At 37.6% G+C, this 19476-nt stretch overlaps 1 protein-coding gene and 1 long non-coding RNA gene across 2 annotated transcripts; both read right to left on the minus strand.

Annotated features, from left to right (window-relative positions):
- Positions 1-14660: 14660 nt before the first annotated feature.
- Positions 14661-15875, minus strand: LOC125778716 (uncharacterized). Its single transcript, XR_007422879.1, has 4 exons — positions 15748-15875; positions 15586-15687; positions 15045-15526; positions 14661-14904 (listed from the first exon to the last, which is right to left on the minus strand). It is a non-coding gene; the product is annotated as an uncharacterized LOC125778716 (long non-coding RNA).
- A 2030-nt stretch (positions 15876-17905) lies between these two features.
- On the minus strand, positions 17906-19026 carry LOC105227883 (farnesol dehydrogenase). Its single transcript, XM_049457829.1, has 3 exons — positions 18314-19026; positions 18023-18217; positions 17906-17967 (listed from the first exon to the last, which is right to left on the minus strand). Exons 1-2 carry the CDS (start codon positions 18896-18898, stop codon positions 18047-18049), a joined length of 756 nt encoding a protein of 251 aa, XP_049313786.1. The 5' UTR covers positions 18899-19026; the 3' UTR covers positions 17906-17967; positions 18023-18046.
- Between the last annotated feature and the right edge of the window lie 450 nt (positions 19027-19476).

Genomic DNA, 19476 nt, shown 5'->3' on the forward strand with positions numbered 1-19476 from the left:
CAGCTGAGTGCCAGGAGCTGATGAGGAATTGTGGAAATTAGTTTGCTAATAAAATGAGATTTTACATAAAATCATTCATTATATATATGTATAATGGGTAGACGAAGATACGAGATATCTAACTGATGATCCAACGGAGGATGGAGACATGTATAGAAGTTCACGCAAGGGAGTAGTTTTTTTACATATGGCTCATGCAGTTCCCGACTTCGGGCCTTAGACCAAGTAACCTCTGAGTAGCTAAAGTGAGAAGGCGAAACATCCCTTCCGCAGGGTTGTGCGCTGGGTTTGGGACCCGCCACGTCAAAAAAACACATACAATGAAAAATAACAATCAGCCTCGGTTGAGAGACACCCCTTTTGATGACGACCATGGCAAACGAATTAAGGATTAAGATGGTGTGAGATTCATGGTGGTAGAGAGACTCCGTCGCCGAGTACTGTCATTCACCCCGGTGCATGAACGTCTAGCCACAATCCGCATCAAAGCGAAGTTCTTCAACGTATCGCTGATTTTTGCCTACGCTCCGAGAAAGAGAAGGACGATGTGCCCAAAGATGCCTTCTATGAACACCTATGACAGCTGCCCCCGCCACTATGTCAAAATCGTGCTTGGCGACTTCAACGCCAAGGTGGGAAGGAAGCTATCTTTGACACACTAGTCGGTAAATTCAGCCTCCACGATGAAAAATCCCAAATTGGTTTAGAACGATCGACTACGCCGTAGCCCGAAATATGGTTATCTGTATTACTAAATTCCAGCATAGGGAAATTCATCAAGTTACCTGGCTGTCGCCAGATCGGGTCTACGTAACCGGAACAGACTCGGATTTTTATCCGGCCAAGGACTGTCAAATCGACATAATTCTTTCAATAAAACTAGTCCAGTCATTTAAGCTTAAATTAGGTAAGAATCTCGGAATTCGAAATACACAGCTGTAAGTCTGTAAATACTTGTATATTGAGACCCTAAAGTTGTTTCAAAACCTACATATGGTAGGTATACCCTACCATACTATACCTTACAGACTTACAGCTGTGTATCTCGAATTCCGAGGTGAACTTACTATAATGACTAAACCAAACAACCACAATCACGTTGTGATAGACGAAATACACGACTCCAGTGTTTTTGACGTGCGTACACTTCGAGGTCCTAGCATTGACTCACAACAGACAACCGAAAGATTTTCGATCGATCCTCCTCTCTGAGAGCAGTCATTTGCAACTCGGTATAAGGGAACTGTGGGATGGCATTTCTAGCTCTTTAGCTTTTTGTCCGATGGTTTGGCTTGTTTTGGTCGGTCATGCTATTCAAATACGGCGCCAAAGAACTGAAAAACAGCATGCATCAGCTTCTTTGTAGAATATGGTCGGACGAAAGCATGCCCGACGATTGGAATTTAAGTGTGCTCTGCCCAATCCAAAAAGGTAGACCCCACAATCTATTTCTAGAGAAAATAATTCGAGCTCCAGTTCTTTTTAGAGAAGATCCAATCCTCTATAAGAGTGCACAGCTGCTGGCGTACGTCGATGATATTGATATCATTGGCCTATAGCTGTTGTTCCAAGCAAATTCTGCTCACATTTTTCCAACCTTTCATTATCAAATTTTTTTTAGTTAAACCCCACACAAAACACCACAATTTCGCTTACGCATATCGCACCTACAGAGCCACAACGTCGCATCATTTAAAAACACATTCAAATAACATTGCAGATAAAGTGGCTTTTAAACCACGAGTATACGCTTCACAGTCAAGCGTTTAATGCGAAATTGTATGCAAGTTTTCAACTGACTACTTTTCGCAGACATGCCTTGCAATGGAAAGTTTTTTATTAACAATATTTTCGCAGTTCGACCGCACTTTTAATGCACACTGCATTTTATTATGATTTTTAACTTTACTATTTGGCAACTACCAACTGTTGCCAGCAGTGCGTTGCAAAACCGCCGCTATGCTCACAGCAGCTAACCTCACTTTTGAATGGAAGATAAACACAGATATAATCAAATAGCTTTTTTAGAAAGAAAAAAGAACAGACATCACTTACAAACACAACTATCAAACAGGCTGACGGCACAAAGCGTACGAAAATTGAAAACTGTGTAGAGGAAAGTCAAAAATTGCATTAGAACTAGTGAAAGTATGCGTTGCGCATTTTTTGAAGTGGAAAATGGTAGGGAAAAAAGAAAGCTGCGACCGAGAACAAGCAAATCTGCAGCATTACAATTTTATATGGGTATTTGGTGAAAAAGGAAAAAGAAGAAAAAAAGAAAAAAATAAGAAGAAAAAACATTGTTGTGCAGCGAAAAATAGAAAAAGTTGCCGACTCGCAGTTCAAATCAACCGAATTGACGAGCAGCAAAAAGCTCAATCAAGTTTACTTTACTTCACTTTACTTTTATGAAGTCGATTGAGTTTTCCACATTGTTTCATAATACCAGTAAAATAGCTGTAAAATGTGTATTTACTAAAGCGAAGCAGAACTGAAACGATTTTCCTGCAACAGTCGCTGCCAATTTCTCTACAGTTATGCTGTGTATTTGAAATGCCTTTAAAAGCTATTGGCTTACGTGACTGAAATAAGAAATATTAAGAAATTGTAGCAGAAAGAGTATTTTGAAAAATGGTAAAAATCATTGGAAATTGATTTCAAAGAGGATTTTCAATTATTTCTGTTGTAGATATGAACAAAGCTTTCAAGAAATTTAGTTATTACTTTGCATATTTGAAAAAAAACAATACGCCAATAACAGTGCCCTTTTGGAACGTATGACTTTTAAACCTTATTAGAGAGTAAAGTTCAAAATTTATTTATTATTTCTTTGAACTATCTAGCTCAAGGTAGTTATTTTCATAATTATTAGGCAGTAAACTCCTAGGGATACCAAGCTTAAGTCAACGAGTTCGGAGATCTAATATACAGGTCAGGATCAAAGCCCTTAGATATTCATATGTATCTGAATAGAGATCACATTCCCCAATAGTGCCCAGTAGACCGAAATTTATCAAACTGGACCTTCGTGAGTCCGTATGAAATAGCGCAGGCCGCAGTAGACCTTAGATTGCAGCACAAGCCGCAATTAATTTATATGCCATTCTACACATAATCACATTGACCAAAGACTTGCATGATATGTTTTATAAAAACCGAGCTCACCCAAAGGGTAACACTTCTTTGAAAGATGTAATATCTCTTCGGTAGAAGAGGAAAAGCTGCTGAGCTAAAACTCTTAAATTAATTCTTTCATAAACTCTCCAAGAAGTGCAGATGGTTGTTGATGTGCGAACGAAATAACAAGGAATAAGGTAATTATTAACATGCCTAAAATCAGTAAAATAATACCATTGGAACCTTTGGTGAAAAGGTCAATCTTGCAGATGGCAGTGATAGATTAAAATAGAAATAATTTGAGGTTTAAACTGCGACCTAAGCTCTATTGTGCCCCAACTTCTTTCACACAGACTAACAAAGCCTTATCATCTAATGAATTCCAACATTCTGTTAGGCGCTTTTTAGGAGATATAATGCCTACCAAAACATATAGATCCGAGGGCCGACAGTCTACAAAACAGGTTATACCAATGATACTTTTGAACTTAGGCGTGTTCGTCAGCCGGCTCGTTCCCGGTTACCCCTTTATGACCTGGTAGCCAGATGAGGTCCATCCGGTTGGAGACTGTGGGATGTTTCGTTGTGGCAGAAAAAGAGTACCGATCTTGGAAAACAAACAGGCGAGCTCAAAGAGAAATTATCTGTAGGAAGCCAGATAAAATGTACATATATATCGCAAAAATAAAACCGAAAAGGGATGCGAACAAAGACATGCCGAAATTATCTCCTCCTTCAACTGCATTCCGGCAGAGACTATTCCTGGCGCCTTTTTGTTTACTCGCATACTGAGGAGGAATATGTGAATGGGAAAGGAATCCCAGGAGAAGAGACGAAGTGAGCTTTTTCACTGATGGGTCGAAGGTAGGAGGAAAGGTTGAAGGAGGAGTTTTCTATAAGAAATCGTCTGGTCGATGATCTGCTCCTCTGTCACTTCAAGATTCTTTTGGCCTTTAATAAAACGCCGGATATAATAGGAGCCCTTACTGGACATTGTCCAATAGGCATTCATGCGGTGAGGCAGAAAAATGTTGACGTACGCAAATTGTCAAAGTTGCATGGAAGAGAGTAAGCTGTAAACATACAGGCACTTTTACCTTCATTGTTCAGCCTTTGCATGACTGAGGTTGAAACATCTCGGCCGTCTTACCTACGACGAAGCAGGAGACATAACCGAAACTGTCCAAGTGAGTTCCCTTTTATCGCTTTCTTAGCCTAACTTAACCCAGCCTTTGTGAAACTTGAACAACACTTGAACTTAAAGCCGTATACATCATCAGATCCTGGCAAAAGACACCAAACGAGATATAAAAGCTTCAGATGGAGTCATACTCTTCCATGCGACCTCAAAGAAAGGTCGATAATTCAAAAAAGGGACCTCAAAACACATGAGTCGAGAAGGAAATTTGGTATCCAGAAATGAAAGGAAATGATTCCACCACAACAAATGCACATAATCAGTTAAGTCATGAATTTCGTCATAAACTTTCAGAACTTAAGTTGAAAAGACTATCAGAAAGCCAATGCAGTCATTGAATTACTTAGACAAGCGACTGCGAAGGCCAACCAAGCAAACCGCTAACGACACCCGCGGGCGTATTCCTCTACAAACTTACAATATATTATGTATTTACTAAAACCCTTTAATGCGACTTCATGGTAAGCCACAGCAAAGTCGTTCCTATCTTCTTTTCTTTGACTATCAGCCTTGCGTGGCGGCTCAATCATCGTTTTTAATTAATTTTTGAAATGTCAAGCAACCAAGGAAATGCTATGAAATCTTCCGCACAAGCACAAAGGCCAAAATGGAGTCCATACAACAGTGAATGTCCTTGTAAAAATAATAGTCGAAGCGAGCGATAAGCAGACAGACACAGTGCTATGCGTACAGCGAAGAGAGACAGAAGTACTTCGATTGTGGCATAAAGAGACTTATGAAAGCTGTGAAATTGTAGCCACAATGTGAAAGGAGATGGAGTTATGGTCACATGAGTAGCGCCACAGGGCAAAGTGGTTTACATCATGAGTTAACAGTGTGCAAGAATATTAAGGGACCACCAACTGTGCGAAATGTATTTGCAAGAATAGCAAGTTTGGTGATAAAGAGTTGACAGTGACGCAAGAAAATCATAAATTGTGGTTTTTTGAACACGGTGTAGAAAGGGAGGGATAGAATGAAATGAATAATGTTGTTAAGTGTTATTAAAACAGGAAGCATTCTCTATGAGAGCCTATAAAATACCAAATCGAATTCTGTGTCGAAATGTCGAATGCTTGATTAGACTTACTGTGATTCAGTTCTTTCAAAAACACAATCCTACGAGTGGTACAAAGATCTAAAAGACGGCCAATAGATCTTTGAAAACATCTCTCGTTCTGGACGACTTTCGACATATTCAACTGATGAAAATATTAAAAAAGTGAAGGTGCTTGAAAACCGTTCGGCAAGTGTTAAAGAGATGGCAAGAGAGCTCGAAATCTGTCGCTAGTCCGTCCGAATGATTTTGGTGGATATTTTGGGTATGAAAAACGTTCTCGCTCGACTCGTCCCGATAAAGCTGAGTTTTATTCAAAAAGAGTGCCGTAAACAGGTCTCTTTGGACATGCTTGATCGTACGTATTCCTATCCAACATTCATGAAGAGCATTATAACTACCGATGGGATAAGGGCTTACGAATTTGATCGAGCCGAAACCTCAAAAACCACGCCGAAACCGCTCAAAAATCAAGTTGAAGCTCAGGAGCTGAAGACCATCCCAAAGAGTACTTATGAAAAGTGTTTCGAAGACTATTGATAAATTAAATATTTCATTTACAATACCCTTTTACTTTTTTGTCACAATGTACAAGCCCTCGTCTCTATTGGCTAAAACCTGAGACAATCAATTTTCACAATCCTACTTTGAGACGAATTTTTACCAACAAAATAAATCACTATAGATAGAAACCGGTAATAGTCACTTGGTGCCAGGTCCGGACTTTTACACGGATGCCTAAGAACCGCCCAACTAAGCTTCAGGAGCCTCAGCCTACTGTCCTACTGAAACACAATTTCGCTTCTAAAGATCCAATCTGGCAACTCAGGGCAATTGCTTCCAACAGACGGAACAGTTATTGACACTACAGGTCTGAATTAAGAGTTTGACCGAAGGACTTTTGGACGGATGTCTAAGATCCTCCCAACTAAGCTCTGGGTACCTCAGCCGAGTTCCTACTGGAACACAATTTCGCTTCTAAAGCCCAAAACTGACCAGTCTGGGCAATTGCTTCTAACAGACAGACTAATTGTTGACAACTTCAGGTCTGAGTTAGGAGTTCGACCGAAGAGAAAACCAACTCATAAGAGATGACTACTCCCAATCCTACCAGCATACATAGCATAATCTTGCTGATCCGCAAATCTGGTTGTTATTGTTGTTGTAAACGGTTAGCTAATCCCCGTTAGGATGGTAAGGCTTGTTTGTGTTGTCGTCGAGGTCATCTAACGGTAGGCCCAAGAAACGTGCTGTTTCGACGGGGTCGGACCAAAGGGAGGAAGGTGTTAGATGGGGAGGGTTTGTTGGGCATGCAAAGAGGGGGCCAGTGTCATGCGGAGGCTCGTTGCATGCAGGACATACATTAGGTATGTCGGGTCGATTCTGAATAAGTAGGACTTTAACCTGCTACAGTATCCAGAACGAAGTTGCGCTAGGGCCGCAAACCTGGCTTGCTCACCGTTTGCGCCGGCTCTCCGTGATTCAAAATTCAAACAGCGCTTACACGACGCGAACTCCATGTTTCCCATCATTTGATCGATAGTTTTCGATAGCTAATCTTCGAGAATGTGCTAAATCTTTGACATATCTTCTGATCCTCTCTCTCTCTGATCCATATTTTCAGTCGCAGTCGCAAATGTTACGTTTGTTATAAAATAAAGCTCACAGAACCTTGAATGTTTGGTAGACAATTGCAGCTTAAATTAAAAACGCTGAAAATTACAATTTCGCTCGCTTAAGAACTGTCTTTCACACACTTCCTTTACTCAAACACACAGCTTTCTACCATTCGTAATCTCCGACTCCCCACGTATTAACTGCGCACAAGCCTTGCCGTAATATTGAAAATGTATGACAGGAAATATAATTTCCTCTTATTTTCACTAAAGACTCATTGCTGTCGCCTCCATTGGGCACACTTGCAGCCAACTGCTCTCCCCACCGCTCTGCAGGGTCTTGGCACATTTCAACGCTTAAATTACGGCAATAGCGTAGCATCCTGTAAAACCAGCTGTGGCCTGTTTCCACCGGTTGCCACCAACTGCCAGTTGCAAGCGCACGGCATTGAGCGCATGTGTGTGTATTTCTCTGTATGTGTGTAGTGTGTACAGTAGGTGTTAGCATAAAACCCCATTGTCCTCAACTACAAACAGATTGCTGGTCTTTGGTCCATGGCACTTTTAGTTGGTCTCTTGGTATGACGTTGGGTCGCATGACAGCGTGGTAGCTGCCACATTTGCTTGTGTTTTGTTGGTGACTCGGTGGTCTTTTCGACGGCGAACCGCCAATGCTTTAGCGCTTGACTTCGCCAATCCCGTGTAATTCCATTTGCGGAGCTTATGGTCATTAAGATTTGTTTTCCTTTAGCTCATTGTTTTATCCAACGCTTACAAAAGGGAAGCGCACAACCTCCACCGCCAACCGCCAACACCAACACCATGGGGCACGCCATGTTGCAAGCCGCGTTTCCGTTCCATGCAGCATACATATAACCGGGTGTTGAACTATGTGGCGGCTATTGTGCTCTGCTTTGTTGGTGTTACTGCGCTTTTGCTCGGTTTTATAATCTCGGTTTTTGTGTGCGTGTGCACACTGTGTCTGTTGTTGACCTTGTGCATCCTGCATTCTGCGGAAAATTCATTTAATATTTCCGCTCATTCCCCAGTGTCGCCAAGCCACAGCGCAGCTCACCTCCTCCTCCCGCCGTGTTGAAGTGTCCTCATCATTGATGTTTTGAATGTCCTTCATTTTAAGTGCACTTTTGTTGTTATTTTCATTGGCTTTTCACACTCATTGGCCGTTTGTTTCTCACTCTACGTAAGCTTTGTCGTTGGCTCTGAAGTTTCTGGTGCCATGTGCTCGACAAGGACGTCGTAGCACCCGCTTAACAGCACACGCTGTTCGAATTGGTGTTGTTGTACGTAATACCACCGGTTTTTGCCACACCCGTCACTTTATAATTAACTGTCCAATAACAGTGTGAACTTGTGCTATTAGCAATCTCAGGGCTTCTAAGTTTGCTCGCGCTTGAGCTGGTGTTAATGTGTGTCGAGTTAATTGTGTTATAAATAGAAATGGTTATGTTTGTTATAAAGACGTTTTGCTGGTTGTATACCTTAATTGGCATTCGTACCTGGTTGCTTAGGGAATTGTTGCAGCCAATCTAGGATGCATTTATAATAAGCTTTTCATTAAAATAATACCGAAACGTGGAAATGTCCAAACACAGTTTAGGTTAAGTTAGGTTAGGCTATACTTGGTGGCTGTCACATTATTCAAAAACCTACACGTACTCTATAATACCATGGAGGTTCAGTTTAATATGAGCTGAAGTTTAAGTCGCCTAGAACTTCAAGGACTTTTACGAAGTTTACTAGAAACTTGACATCTAATTCTGATACTTCATCCAATCCTTAAACTATAAAGCACCTAGATATCTAAACAAGAACTCGGTTTTGGTCGAACAAAAGAAAAAAGATGTTCCCAGTGGTTCTCTCATGCTTGCTTCCCGGCTCTTCCCTCACGTATCATAGGCCTATAGGTCCTCTGTAATGCCACTTGGAGATTCAGTTTAATATTAGCTGAAGTTTATGGTTTCCCGGACGTCAACGAAGCAAAGTTTAATAAAGACTTGATATCTAATTCTGATACTTCATCCTATCTCTTGAACTACAAAGCACTTCGAATTAGCAAAGAATAAAGAAATTGTTCCCGGCGATTCTCTCATGTGTGCTTCCCGGCTTTTACTTCATGTGTCATCGTTAATAATGTTCATACAAAGATATGTCTGGAATGTGATGCAATTAAGTTATAATCTATGACTAGTCAATCAACCGTCCTGTATTCTTGTGAGTAAAAATCATGCGTATTTTACTTATGTTCACAAGATCTTGGCGATCCTACAAGGGAAAGGGATTCCATTTCACTTTGATCATTCTCCGTTGCAATGCAATGTTAGACTATTGCTTTAATTACCGCTTGGCTTTCGTCATATATTCTGATATCATTTATGTTCTTACATTATTAGCTGTCTTAACAGCTTTGCTGACCTGGAAGATACTACAGTATTCGGTCAACTTGAAGGGACGCCTAAGATTTAGCAAGAAAACCCGTCGCCTCTTCCATCAGCCATTTTGATCCGTTCTTTTTGATGCTGAAAGTTCCAGTTGTGGATCGCGTGTCCCTGCAGGAAGCTCTGTTAAAAAATAAAGACTTCCCCGAAGCGGAAGATCCTCAAAGAAATACATAAGCGTTAACTTTCGATAAAGTTAAGAGCACTGAGACTAAATGAAGTAAGCTTTTACTATCGATAGAGATAAAAGTACCGCACATCCCTGAGACTTTTCGGTCTTTCTTTAGCACCCCAGCCATCCAAGTCGTTTTGGACCTCCTTTCGTATTTTCGTTTCGAAATGAAGCCAAATCAAGGATAGTTTCCGGAATTAATGCTGACTAAAATGGAGTAGCGTTTTTCTTATCATAAACAAAATTTTCGGATCTGGAAATAGAATAGCACATGGGTAATAGCCGAGGTACGCCTGCAGTGACAAAAATGATTAGATGCGAAGTTCTGGAAGATTTTTCATTGAAAACGCTGCTGGAAATGAAAATTGAACGGAAAGTCTGAACTTAAAAAGGCATGATAAACATATTCCGTATGAAAATGAAGACATGGACGATGGGCTACAGCAGGTGAACGAGGCTTACAACAAAGCTAATGACAAAAACGATCCTTTGCGCTTCAAGATCGACGATTCTGTCATCAACCAGTTCAAAGACATCAAATCGGCACCTAGAAACTTCGTTGGACAAACGAAAAACATATGGTAACATGAAGATAGTTCGAAATTGGAGTTCGATTAGCGAACAGCCTTAGTTAAGTACGAAAATGTATCGGACCAAGCAAGGTAAAAGTACGTTAACGGTCTTTAGCGATTGAAGATCGATAATTTTTTTAGCAGCCAGCTCGAAGGAACCATTCAACCATGAAGCTTCGTATGCCGCCGTAAAAACTTCCCATAATACGAAGAATGTTCAAAATTCGTTCTGATTAATGAAGAACTGCAGCTGAATAATGAAGAAATCTAGCTGAGTACCAAAATGTATTGGCACCAGCAAGGTAAAAGTATTTGGAACAACTTACATCACTTTCAAATCGATAATTATGCTATCAGCCAGCTCGATGAAACCAATTGGACACCTAGAAGCTTCGATTGCCGACGCAAAAACTTCACTTAACTCGAAGAATGTGCGGAATTCTATTTCTATTATGGAAGAACTCCAGTTGAGTACGAAAATGTATCGGCTCTAGCAAGGTGAAAGTATTTTAAACAGTGTTCAGCATCTCAAGATTGATAATTCTGTTACGAGGTATGACAATTAAGTAATGAGACTGGTTCCATAAAAACCGTATATTTTAAAATTATTCTACAACTCTGCCATTTCCTTCAAAGTAGTCCCCTTGGGCAGCTATACAACGATTCCAGCGCGTTTTCCATGCTTCGTAACATTTCTGGAAACGCTTGGACTGGGATGTCCGCGAGTACCCTCGTCACGGCCGCCTGGATGTCCGTAATCGACTCAAAATGGGTTCCGAACTAAACAGGTTAGAGCGATGGTACATATGTATATCAATGGAGAGGGGAGGGATGCCGAAAAAAGAGAAAGGGAATTTCAAGGACACCACAAGCGCGGCAATCAAATCAGTCTCATTACTTAATTGTCAAACCTCGTATCAACCACTTCAATGAAGCTAATTGAACACTTCAAAAGCTTCGTTTGCCATCGTAGAAACTTCGTCTAACATGAAGATTGCCGGAATACGAAGTAAATTGGAAGAGTGTTCGCTGAGAAACAAAATGTAGAAAACTTTGGGATTTAGTATAAAGTTTTCGAAGCAGTTTTCGATGTGAGAACGGATTCGGAAGCATACGAAACATTCAAAAGTTATTTTTTTTTAGAAAAATATTCAAGATTGTTTAAAAACAAATATTTCACCACCCAACCGTTTTATGGTACAAAATTTTTAGAGTTACGCGCCGTTGCGTTTGTGTAATGCGCTGGAAAATTGAGCTAATAGCATGAATGCAGAGGTCACAAGGAATGCAGTTTTCCAACGGAGTAAACGCAGTGATTGTAAAGCTTTGTTAGCTTAACAAATGGTTTTCAACATTTTTATTTTTCAATTTTCGTGTTTTTTTTTAATATAATTTCGCAATTTAAATTCCACATTGCTGACCTTCACAACGCCACCTCCAGCGGCAACAACGACAGCCACACCAACTATGGTGCTGATGCGTGTCAAACGAAATTAGATATTCACACACATACATATGCACGCATCCACACATGTGTTTGGGCCGCAGCCACAACAACACATGCATTTGTGGGTCGGAAATTGCATGGGGATCAAATGCATGGCAACACAAAGCGAAGAAAAATGCGCAAATAAAATGAAATGAATGCACTTAAGCGATGAGCTGACGCACAAAAGCGGCGAGCATGTCAGCTACGCCCACACACGTTTATGCGTATTACATAAGTATTTGTACATTAAGAAAGAAAAAAAAACACAAACTCGCATAAGTGTTCGAATGTGTGCATGCGTGGGTGCTGTGCCACACCATGCAGCGCTATGCCATGCCACGCCATGTGCGCTCACAAAGGCGTTGCTGAAGTGCTTCCGGTGGCAGTTTGTATAAATTCCAACAGATACTGGCAAAAATGTGCGGCATGGAAAAAATGACAGCAAAAGGGCGGTAGCGGTGGCGGTGGCAGCGTGCTCAGCAACGCTTACGACCGCATTTCGACGCGTCCTTTGTGTGCAACGCGCTGACTGCAGCTTTGGTTGTGGCAATTATTCGCTTTGGCTTGAGTGCACGCACACTGGCAAACATGCACGCATACCTACACATACATATGCATTTGTATAAGTGTATGCGTTTGTGTGTGGGTGCGCATTTCGTTATCCTTGTGGCTGCTTTGCCATGCGCTCGCCCGGTGTTTGCATGTATGTTTGTGGCAGCCCGCTTAATGCTTGCAATTACAATATGTGCCACGGGGCGTGCACTGCAAGGCTAATACGTTAAAGGATAATGAGCATTAATTTTGTTATTTTGGCATTTTTTATAACTCCCTTTGGCTGCTGCGCTAATGCGCCGGCACCCAACTTGCATGCATACTTAGCTTTTGCAAAAGCTGATCGGATTTAAATTTACATGCTAATTAGTTCTTTGCATAGCGAAAAGTAGTTGGACGCTGTTAGATTGCGTTTTATTGCTAAAAAAATAGAAAAAACACGCCGAACGAGTGCAGAATTTATTGAGAAAGCAACTTTGGATATGACTACCACATTCAAAAAATTAGAAATAAAAATTTTATAAACTTAAAAAAAAATAATTGTAATTAAAAGAGAATTAAAATAATTTATTAAATCATTAAATAATTAAAAATAATAATTTATTAAATTATTAAATAATTAAAAAAATTAAAATTTCAAAAAAAAAACAAAGGTAATTAAAACAAAATTAAATTAAATTAAAAATAATTAAGCTTAAATAAAAAAACTAAATTATTTTAAAATTAAAAAATAAGAAAATGAAAAAAAATTTATTCAGAAAACATTAAATTAAATTTAAAGAAATTAAATTATTATAAAAACCTTAAAAAAATGTTATGTAGTTAAAATCAAAAAAAAAACGCAATTAATTAAATTAAAAAAATTTTATTTAATTTAAATAAGATTTTTGAAATATCAAATATTTTTTTTAATTTTAATTAAATTTAGTTTATATAAAAAAATTAAACTAAATTTAAATAAATATACATATGTGTATTAAAAAAATTAAAATAATACTTAAAACAATTTAGAAATAAAAAAACTTAAAAAAATTTATTTAATTAAAATTAAAAAAAGCAATTAATTAAATTAAGAACATTTATTTAATTAAAACTAAAAAAGCAGTTAATTAAATTTAAAAAATTTTATTAATTTTAAATAAATTTTTTGAAATATCAAATATTTTTTTTTAATTTTAATTAAATTTAGTTTAATTAAAAAAATAAAACTAAATTTAAATAAATATATATTAAAAGAATTAAAACAATACTTAAAAAAATTTAAAAATAAAAAAACTTAAAAAAATTTATTTAATTAAAATAAAAAAAAAACAATTAAATTAAGAACATTTATTTAATTAAAACTAAAAAGGCAATTAATTAAATTTAAAAAATTTTATTAATTTTAAATAAATTTTTTGAAATATCAAATATTTTTTTTTTTAATTTTAATTAAATTTAGTTTAATTAAAAAAAAAAAGATTAAAAAAATTAAACTAAATTTAAATAAATATATGTATATTAAAAAAATTAAAATAATATTTAAAAAATTATTCAATAAAGAATCAAATTAATTAAATTAAAAATAAATTAAGTTCAAATTAAAATAAAATTCATTTAACTAATATTAAAAAAATTTAATTTAAATTAAGTAATTAATTAATAAATATCATTTGTTTTAAATAAAAAAAAAATTAACATAATTAACATAAAAAAAAAGTTTATGAAAAAATTTGAATTTAATTAAGAAAAAAATTTAAAACAATATTATAATAATTTAAAAAAAAATTAAAAAAAAAAATACAAGTAAGGAAGGCCCAATTTGGGTGCAACCGAACATTTTACAGTCTTGCAACTTGCAGGATTCAAAGCCAGGAAAGCACCTTAAGGTGTAGGTATGTAATCCCTAAAAAATATTCGTCATAAAAATCGCTGGTTCTAAACCGGTGTTAGACGCATATTCGTTTAGCGAAATTATTCAGAATGTCCCATAAAAAATTTCCTACATGTGCGATTTTTTAGTAAAAAAAAACGACCCGCTCTAATGCACATTCATTCAGAAATGTATTATAAACAAAAATATTTGATTACAAACTCACCTTTTTTAACCATGCCTTGGCTATATTCAACCGCGCGCTACTTTTTATAAGATTTATAAGTTTAAAAATCGACACACGCGACGTAAAGCAACCGAGAACCGCTTCAAGTAACATCCCGTTTGTTACAATCGTACATACATATGTACATACACTAATATACACACCCGCGAACAAACCCGAACACGCACTTAAGGAATTTACAGAAAAACTCGTACTTTCGAGGAATTTAATGCATTACGACTTTCACGACACTATTTTTGGCATTTATTAACGATTTTAACATTAAATTAATTAAAACACAATTTAACACTTTAAACAAATACTTTTCAACGAATTCAAGAATTACGTGTGCCTAACAGTGAGGTGGCAAATTTACATGAGTGTTAGGCAATAACTACAAAATATTTGAAGAAATTTATAAAAAAAAAACAAACATTAAAACTTACCGTGATATTTTCTTAACACTATGAGCTGATGAAATGTTCTTATAGATGTAATGTAACTATGTATATGATGTAATTTTTTTGAAGTATAACTGATAAAGCCTTGGTAATAATATTTTACTTTTCATTTATTTATTCTTGTTTAATTTTTACGCTGAAAATAAAAAGTGTCTTCAAATTAATTTATTTGCAACTATAATAAACAACTATAACAAAACTTAAGTAATTTAAATTTTAGGTTAGAATATACTATTTTACGAATCTATGTTCCATATACTAATGAAAACCACAAACCTTTTAATTTACACATGCAATCGATAAATTTAAACATTCCGCACTTAATATTGCACATTTTCGCCAGCCGTACAATTTAATTACTGCCGCAACAACTTGCTCTTCATAACACAGCTTAAATATATCGCGTAGTGCATAGGAATTATCATAAAAATTCATAACGATGTTTAATTTATGCAAACTGCAATCACCAGGCACTGCACGAGTGATGCTTAACATGTAAATTACAAATGCCGCAGCAAAATGTAACCTGAAATGGTGTTTTATCGAACCCTAGGCTGCAGATGTCCAGGCTGCGGTCGGTCACCCAGCCGCTTGCCGTTTATTAATTGAATTTGCAATGTTCCTCATTAAATTTGTACAAAAGAAGTTCAAAATGTATGGAATTATCAACTTTCGGCAGTTTTGCACACAAACATTGAGTTGCAATAGCTTTTATACATACACTCGGTAAATGATGTGGCGTTCTAGCTGTCATTTCGCTGAAATAAAAGCACAAAGTAAATTTCGAAATAGTAATATGCAAATATCTCTATACCACCTTGCCTTCTGTAACGACTTCCTCCATAGCAAGCATATTTCAATGTTTAGCAGCAGGCCCTGTGCTGTGCATGTATTTGCTGCTGAATCCTGTGGTTAGCTCCTAAAATCACTCCCATTTGTTTATTTACAACTTACATACATTACTTTATGCAATACTCACATTTTTATACTATATTTCGATTATTTTTTTGTATATTCAAACAAATTTGTATAATCAACCCGTAAACTCATTTCCGAACGACGCACAAAAAATGCGCGAAGCAGCTGTCCGGTGTTATTTACAAAGGCGCTCAAACTGTTGTATGCAGATTATAACAGGGTGATCATGGTGTTTGAAATTATTTTAAAGAAAAGTTCGTAAGCATTGGTTGCATAATCTGGCAACTCGCATTTCACTGACAGGAAGTGGTTCGCGGTATTTCAACCTTAACAGATGATTCGTAGACATTATTTGATATTTGTATTTATTAAGTAAAGTAAATCGTGTAAATCGCATATGAAGCAGCTCGGTGTAAAAAGTGAAATTAATTTAGGAATTAAAGCTGCAATTAAGTATATTTTAGTAGAATATTGTTGAAGTTCGTGAATTGTATCGTTTTAAAGTTAAAACAGTAATCGGGCGTTGTTATTTGTGTTCTAAAAGTGAAAGTGAAAATAAGTGTGTGCAGAAGCTGAGCGCAGAGCGTCGGCGCAGGCAGAGCTCTGCCAGTGGTTGTGCATAAAATGTTATGTTAATGTTAATTATGTTATGTTAATCCAAATAAATTGTTAGAAGTAAGGAAAAGAGTTTAGTATAGGGAAGTATATCAATTTTTTGCAGAAAATTGCGAAATAAAGTGCGTGAGTGTTTAAATATGGTATTAAATATTATGAAAGTATGCCAGAAGTCGTATATAAAATATGTTTCAGATGTAACTGGGGAGCAGAGTGTGCTTCAGAGCATTCAGTGAGGTAAGTGCTGTTGAAAAATACTGAAATTGATAAATTATGTATGTAATTGTATATATCTTTGTATGAATGTGCCGAAATCGAAGGTTGCTAAGAGCGCTCGCACATTTTTAAAGCTGCGCAGTCACATTATTTCTGCTACTATCACCGTTGAATAACATTTCTGTTAGATTACCGCAGAGAACATCGTTCAGTAACACTTCTGGCAATGAGACTACTACTTGCTTTGAGGAAAAAACAAAACAACCGAGATTGCATCAGGGAGCCGGTTTGAAAATGGGCCGATGGGCATGGCACCGCCCATTTTTTGGTGAAACCACATATCTCGAAATCCGGCTGGCCGGTTTGGACTAAATTTAGTACGTGGCTTTCTTCTCATATTCCTATATCACAGTGCGAAAGTGGGCGAAATCTGACTACAACGACTCCTATTTCCTATATACATAACATAATTTTATATTCCATTTGCTTCCAATGTTGATCATCATTTGCTAAGACTTCTCCGTTGACGTAACATACTTAAGTATTCTGATAAAATGGTCATTGACATTAAAAAAATTTTAATACGTACATACGCTCTTATAGACTGAACTTGTCTATACGAGATAGTATATACATACTTCTATTTTTTATACTCTCGCAACATGTTGCAGCAGAGGTACATACATCTGACGGTTGTTTGTAACGAGAAGAGTTAATTTCCGGGTGACTGTGTATATAGTTGCAAAATTGGAGAACAACATAATGGTTTTAGCTGACTTTATAACGAATATTATGTTGATCAGTGAGTGAATTATCTTCAAATAATTGAGTTAATGCAATCGTCCAGACCCTCACCTAGCCCCAATATACCCAAGAAGGGGCACTTTTTTCAATAGCCTTTTTTGACAGATCACTCGTGAATCGTGTCAAGCTGCCATGTGCTAGAACTGAAGTCTCTCGACCTTCCCAAGCGGCATCTCTTTGCTCTATAGGCTTTTGAAAAAATCCGACGTTTTCGAGCCAAATTTTATTCAGCGTACAGTGAGGAGTCTTGGGTTTTGAGCATTCTTATCGGTGTTTAAAGCTTATGGAATACTACAGAAATATATGCTATAAAATCACTCCTTGTCCTCCCTAAAAACCTCGTAAAAATAATCAAAGTAGTAGCGAAAATAAGCGCTCTCCAACCTATAGCTTTTCTTCAGCGCTTGCTACTCCACACCTCCGCAACTGAATATCATATATTGTAACCGATAACTATTTCCAATCGGATCGACTTATATACAGACCAAATTAGAAGAAAGTATACCTAATATTTACACGTTTATGCGGCTGCTGGGCTTAAGGACCACCCTAACTTATTAAAAAAAAAATATTATATACACAAATATTTTCTACAACTTTTATTTAGTATTTTAATATTTCATAATCCTATTGGAGGTCAGCTCAGCTCAGCTCTAATATCTACTCCATGCTATTCGCCAATAGAAGCCGATAGCTTTCCACTCAGCTCTAATATCTACGCCATGCTATTCGCCCAACATTGGCTTCACTGTAATCTCATGCACTTGCATATGAGCTGGTGTCGAGAGTGTAAATAATACACAGCGAGAAACATCTTCTGGCTGTAGAATTGGACGTTTGCCGCCACGCGAGCGTGCAGCCACAATATCGGTATCGGTTAAGCCGGGACTGACACTCTGTAAAATAAATAGACCGAAGTATGCATATAAACAGTTTATAATGCTACATAAATATAGCAAGCAGTGGATATCTGGATACCACTCTATACTCACAGTGATCTTAGCTCTGGTACCAAGTCCACGGAACTCCTGACGATACACCTCCGTTAAAGCGGTCAACGCATATTTACTTGGCGCATACAAATTGGATGTTGGCGGCGTATGCGGATCACTATGTGGCACATAATGCCCCAAAACACTATTAATGATCACCACATGCCCGTCAACACTGCGATCCTTCATTGAACGGAAGGCCCGTTGTGTACAATAGACCACACCCATAACATTGGTTTGCAATACCTGTTGCAAATTGGCCTGATCCATTTCGGTGGCTTGTCCGGCATTGTAAATGCCAGCATTATTGATCAACACATCGACACCGCTCAAATTCTTGATAACCCAATCGAAGGCTTCATTAACCGACTCCAACGATGAGACGTCACAACTGACGGGATGAAAGCGCTTCTGCTGTTCCTCGGGCAAGGTTGCACGCCACTCCTCCATGCGTTCCTTGCGCCTAGCCAAGCCGGCAACGCGCATATTCTCCTTCAGCAAGTCCTTAACAATGGCAAGGCCAATGCCCGAACTGGCACCGGTGACTACAGCCGTGCAATTTGACCAACGCTCCATGTTAAACATTTTCAATATGAACGTAGTTGAATTTAACCAAAAAGATTGATTTAACTTTAATTAACTGTTCAGCATGAAATGCAAGCGTTTACTAAATTGAGCAACAGTAGATAGCTGGCAAATACTTTGCAGTGCTCACCGGCATTGTTTGGCCGGTTTTTTTTTATTCGTTTCCAGTAGTCGTTGTTGTTGAACACGACAAGTGGGCATACCGTATGCATACAGTTATCTACCCACATATGCACAATAGATTATTATTTTGTCTGTATGTATATATTTACTGGAATATCTGGTCACTTATTAGGGTGGTGCAGTAGAAATTTGTGATGTCTTTATGTTATACCGGTTAACATAGTGACCCGATCAGAACGATTGCCTTAGATAATTCTACATGCCAAATTTCGTGAAGATATTTTGACAAATAAGAAAGTTTTCCATACAAAGCCTTGATTCCGACCATTCAGTTTATATGGCAGCTATACGCTATAGTGACCCGATCCGCACGATTTCTTCGGAGATTGCACTATGGACTTAGGTAATTATACATGCCAAATTTCGTGAAGATATTTTGACAAATAAGAAAGTTT

This window comes from Bactrocera dorsalis, chromosome 5 (genome assembly GCF_023373825.1).
Source record: "Bactrocera dorsalis isolate Fly_Bdor chromosome 5, ASM2337382v1, whole genome shotgun sequence".
In the NCBI taxonomy this organism is placed as follows: domain Eukaryota; kingdom Metazoa; phylum Arthropoda; class Insecta; order Diptera; family Tephritidae; genus Bactrocera; species Bactrocera dorsalis.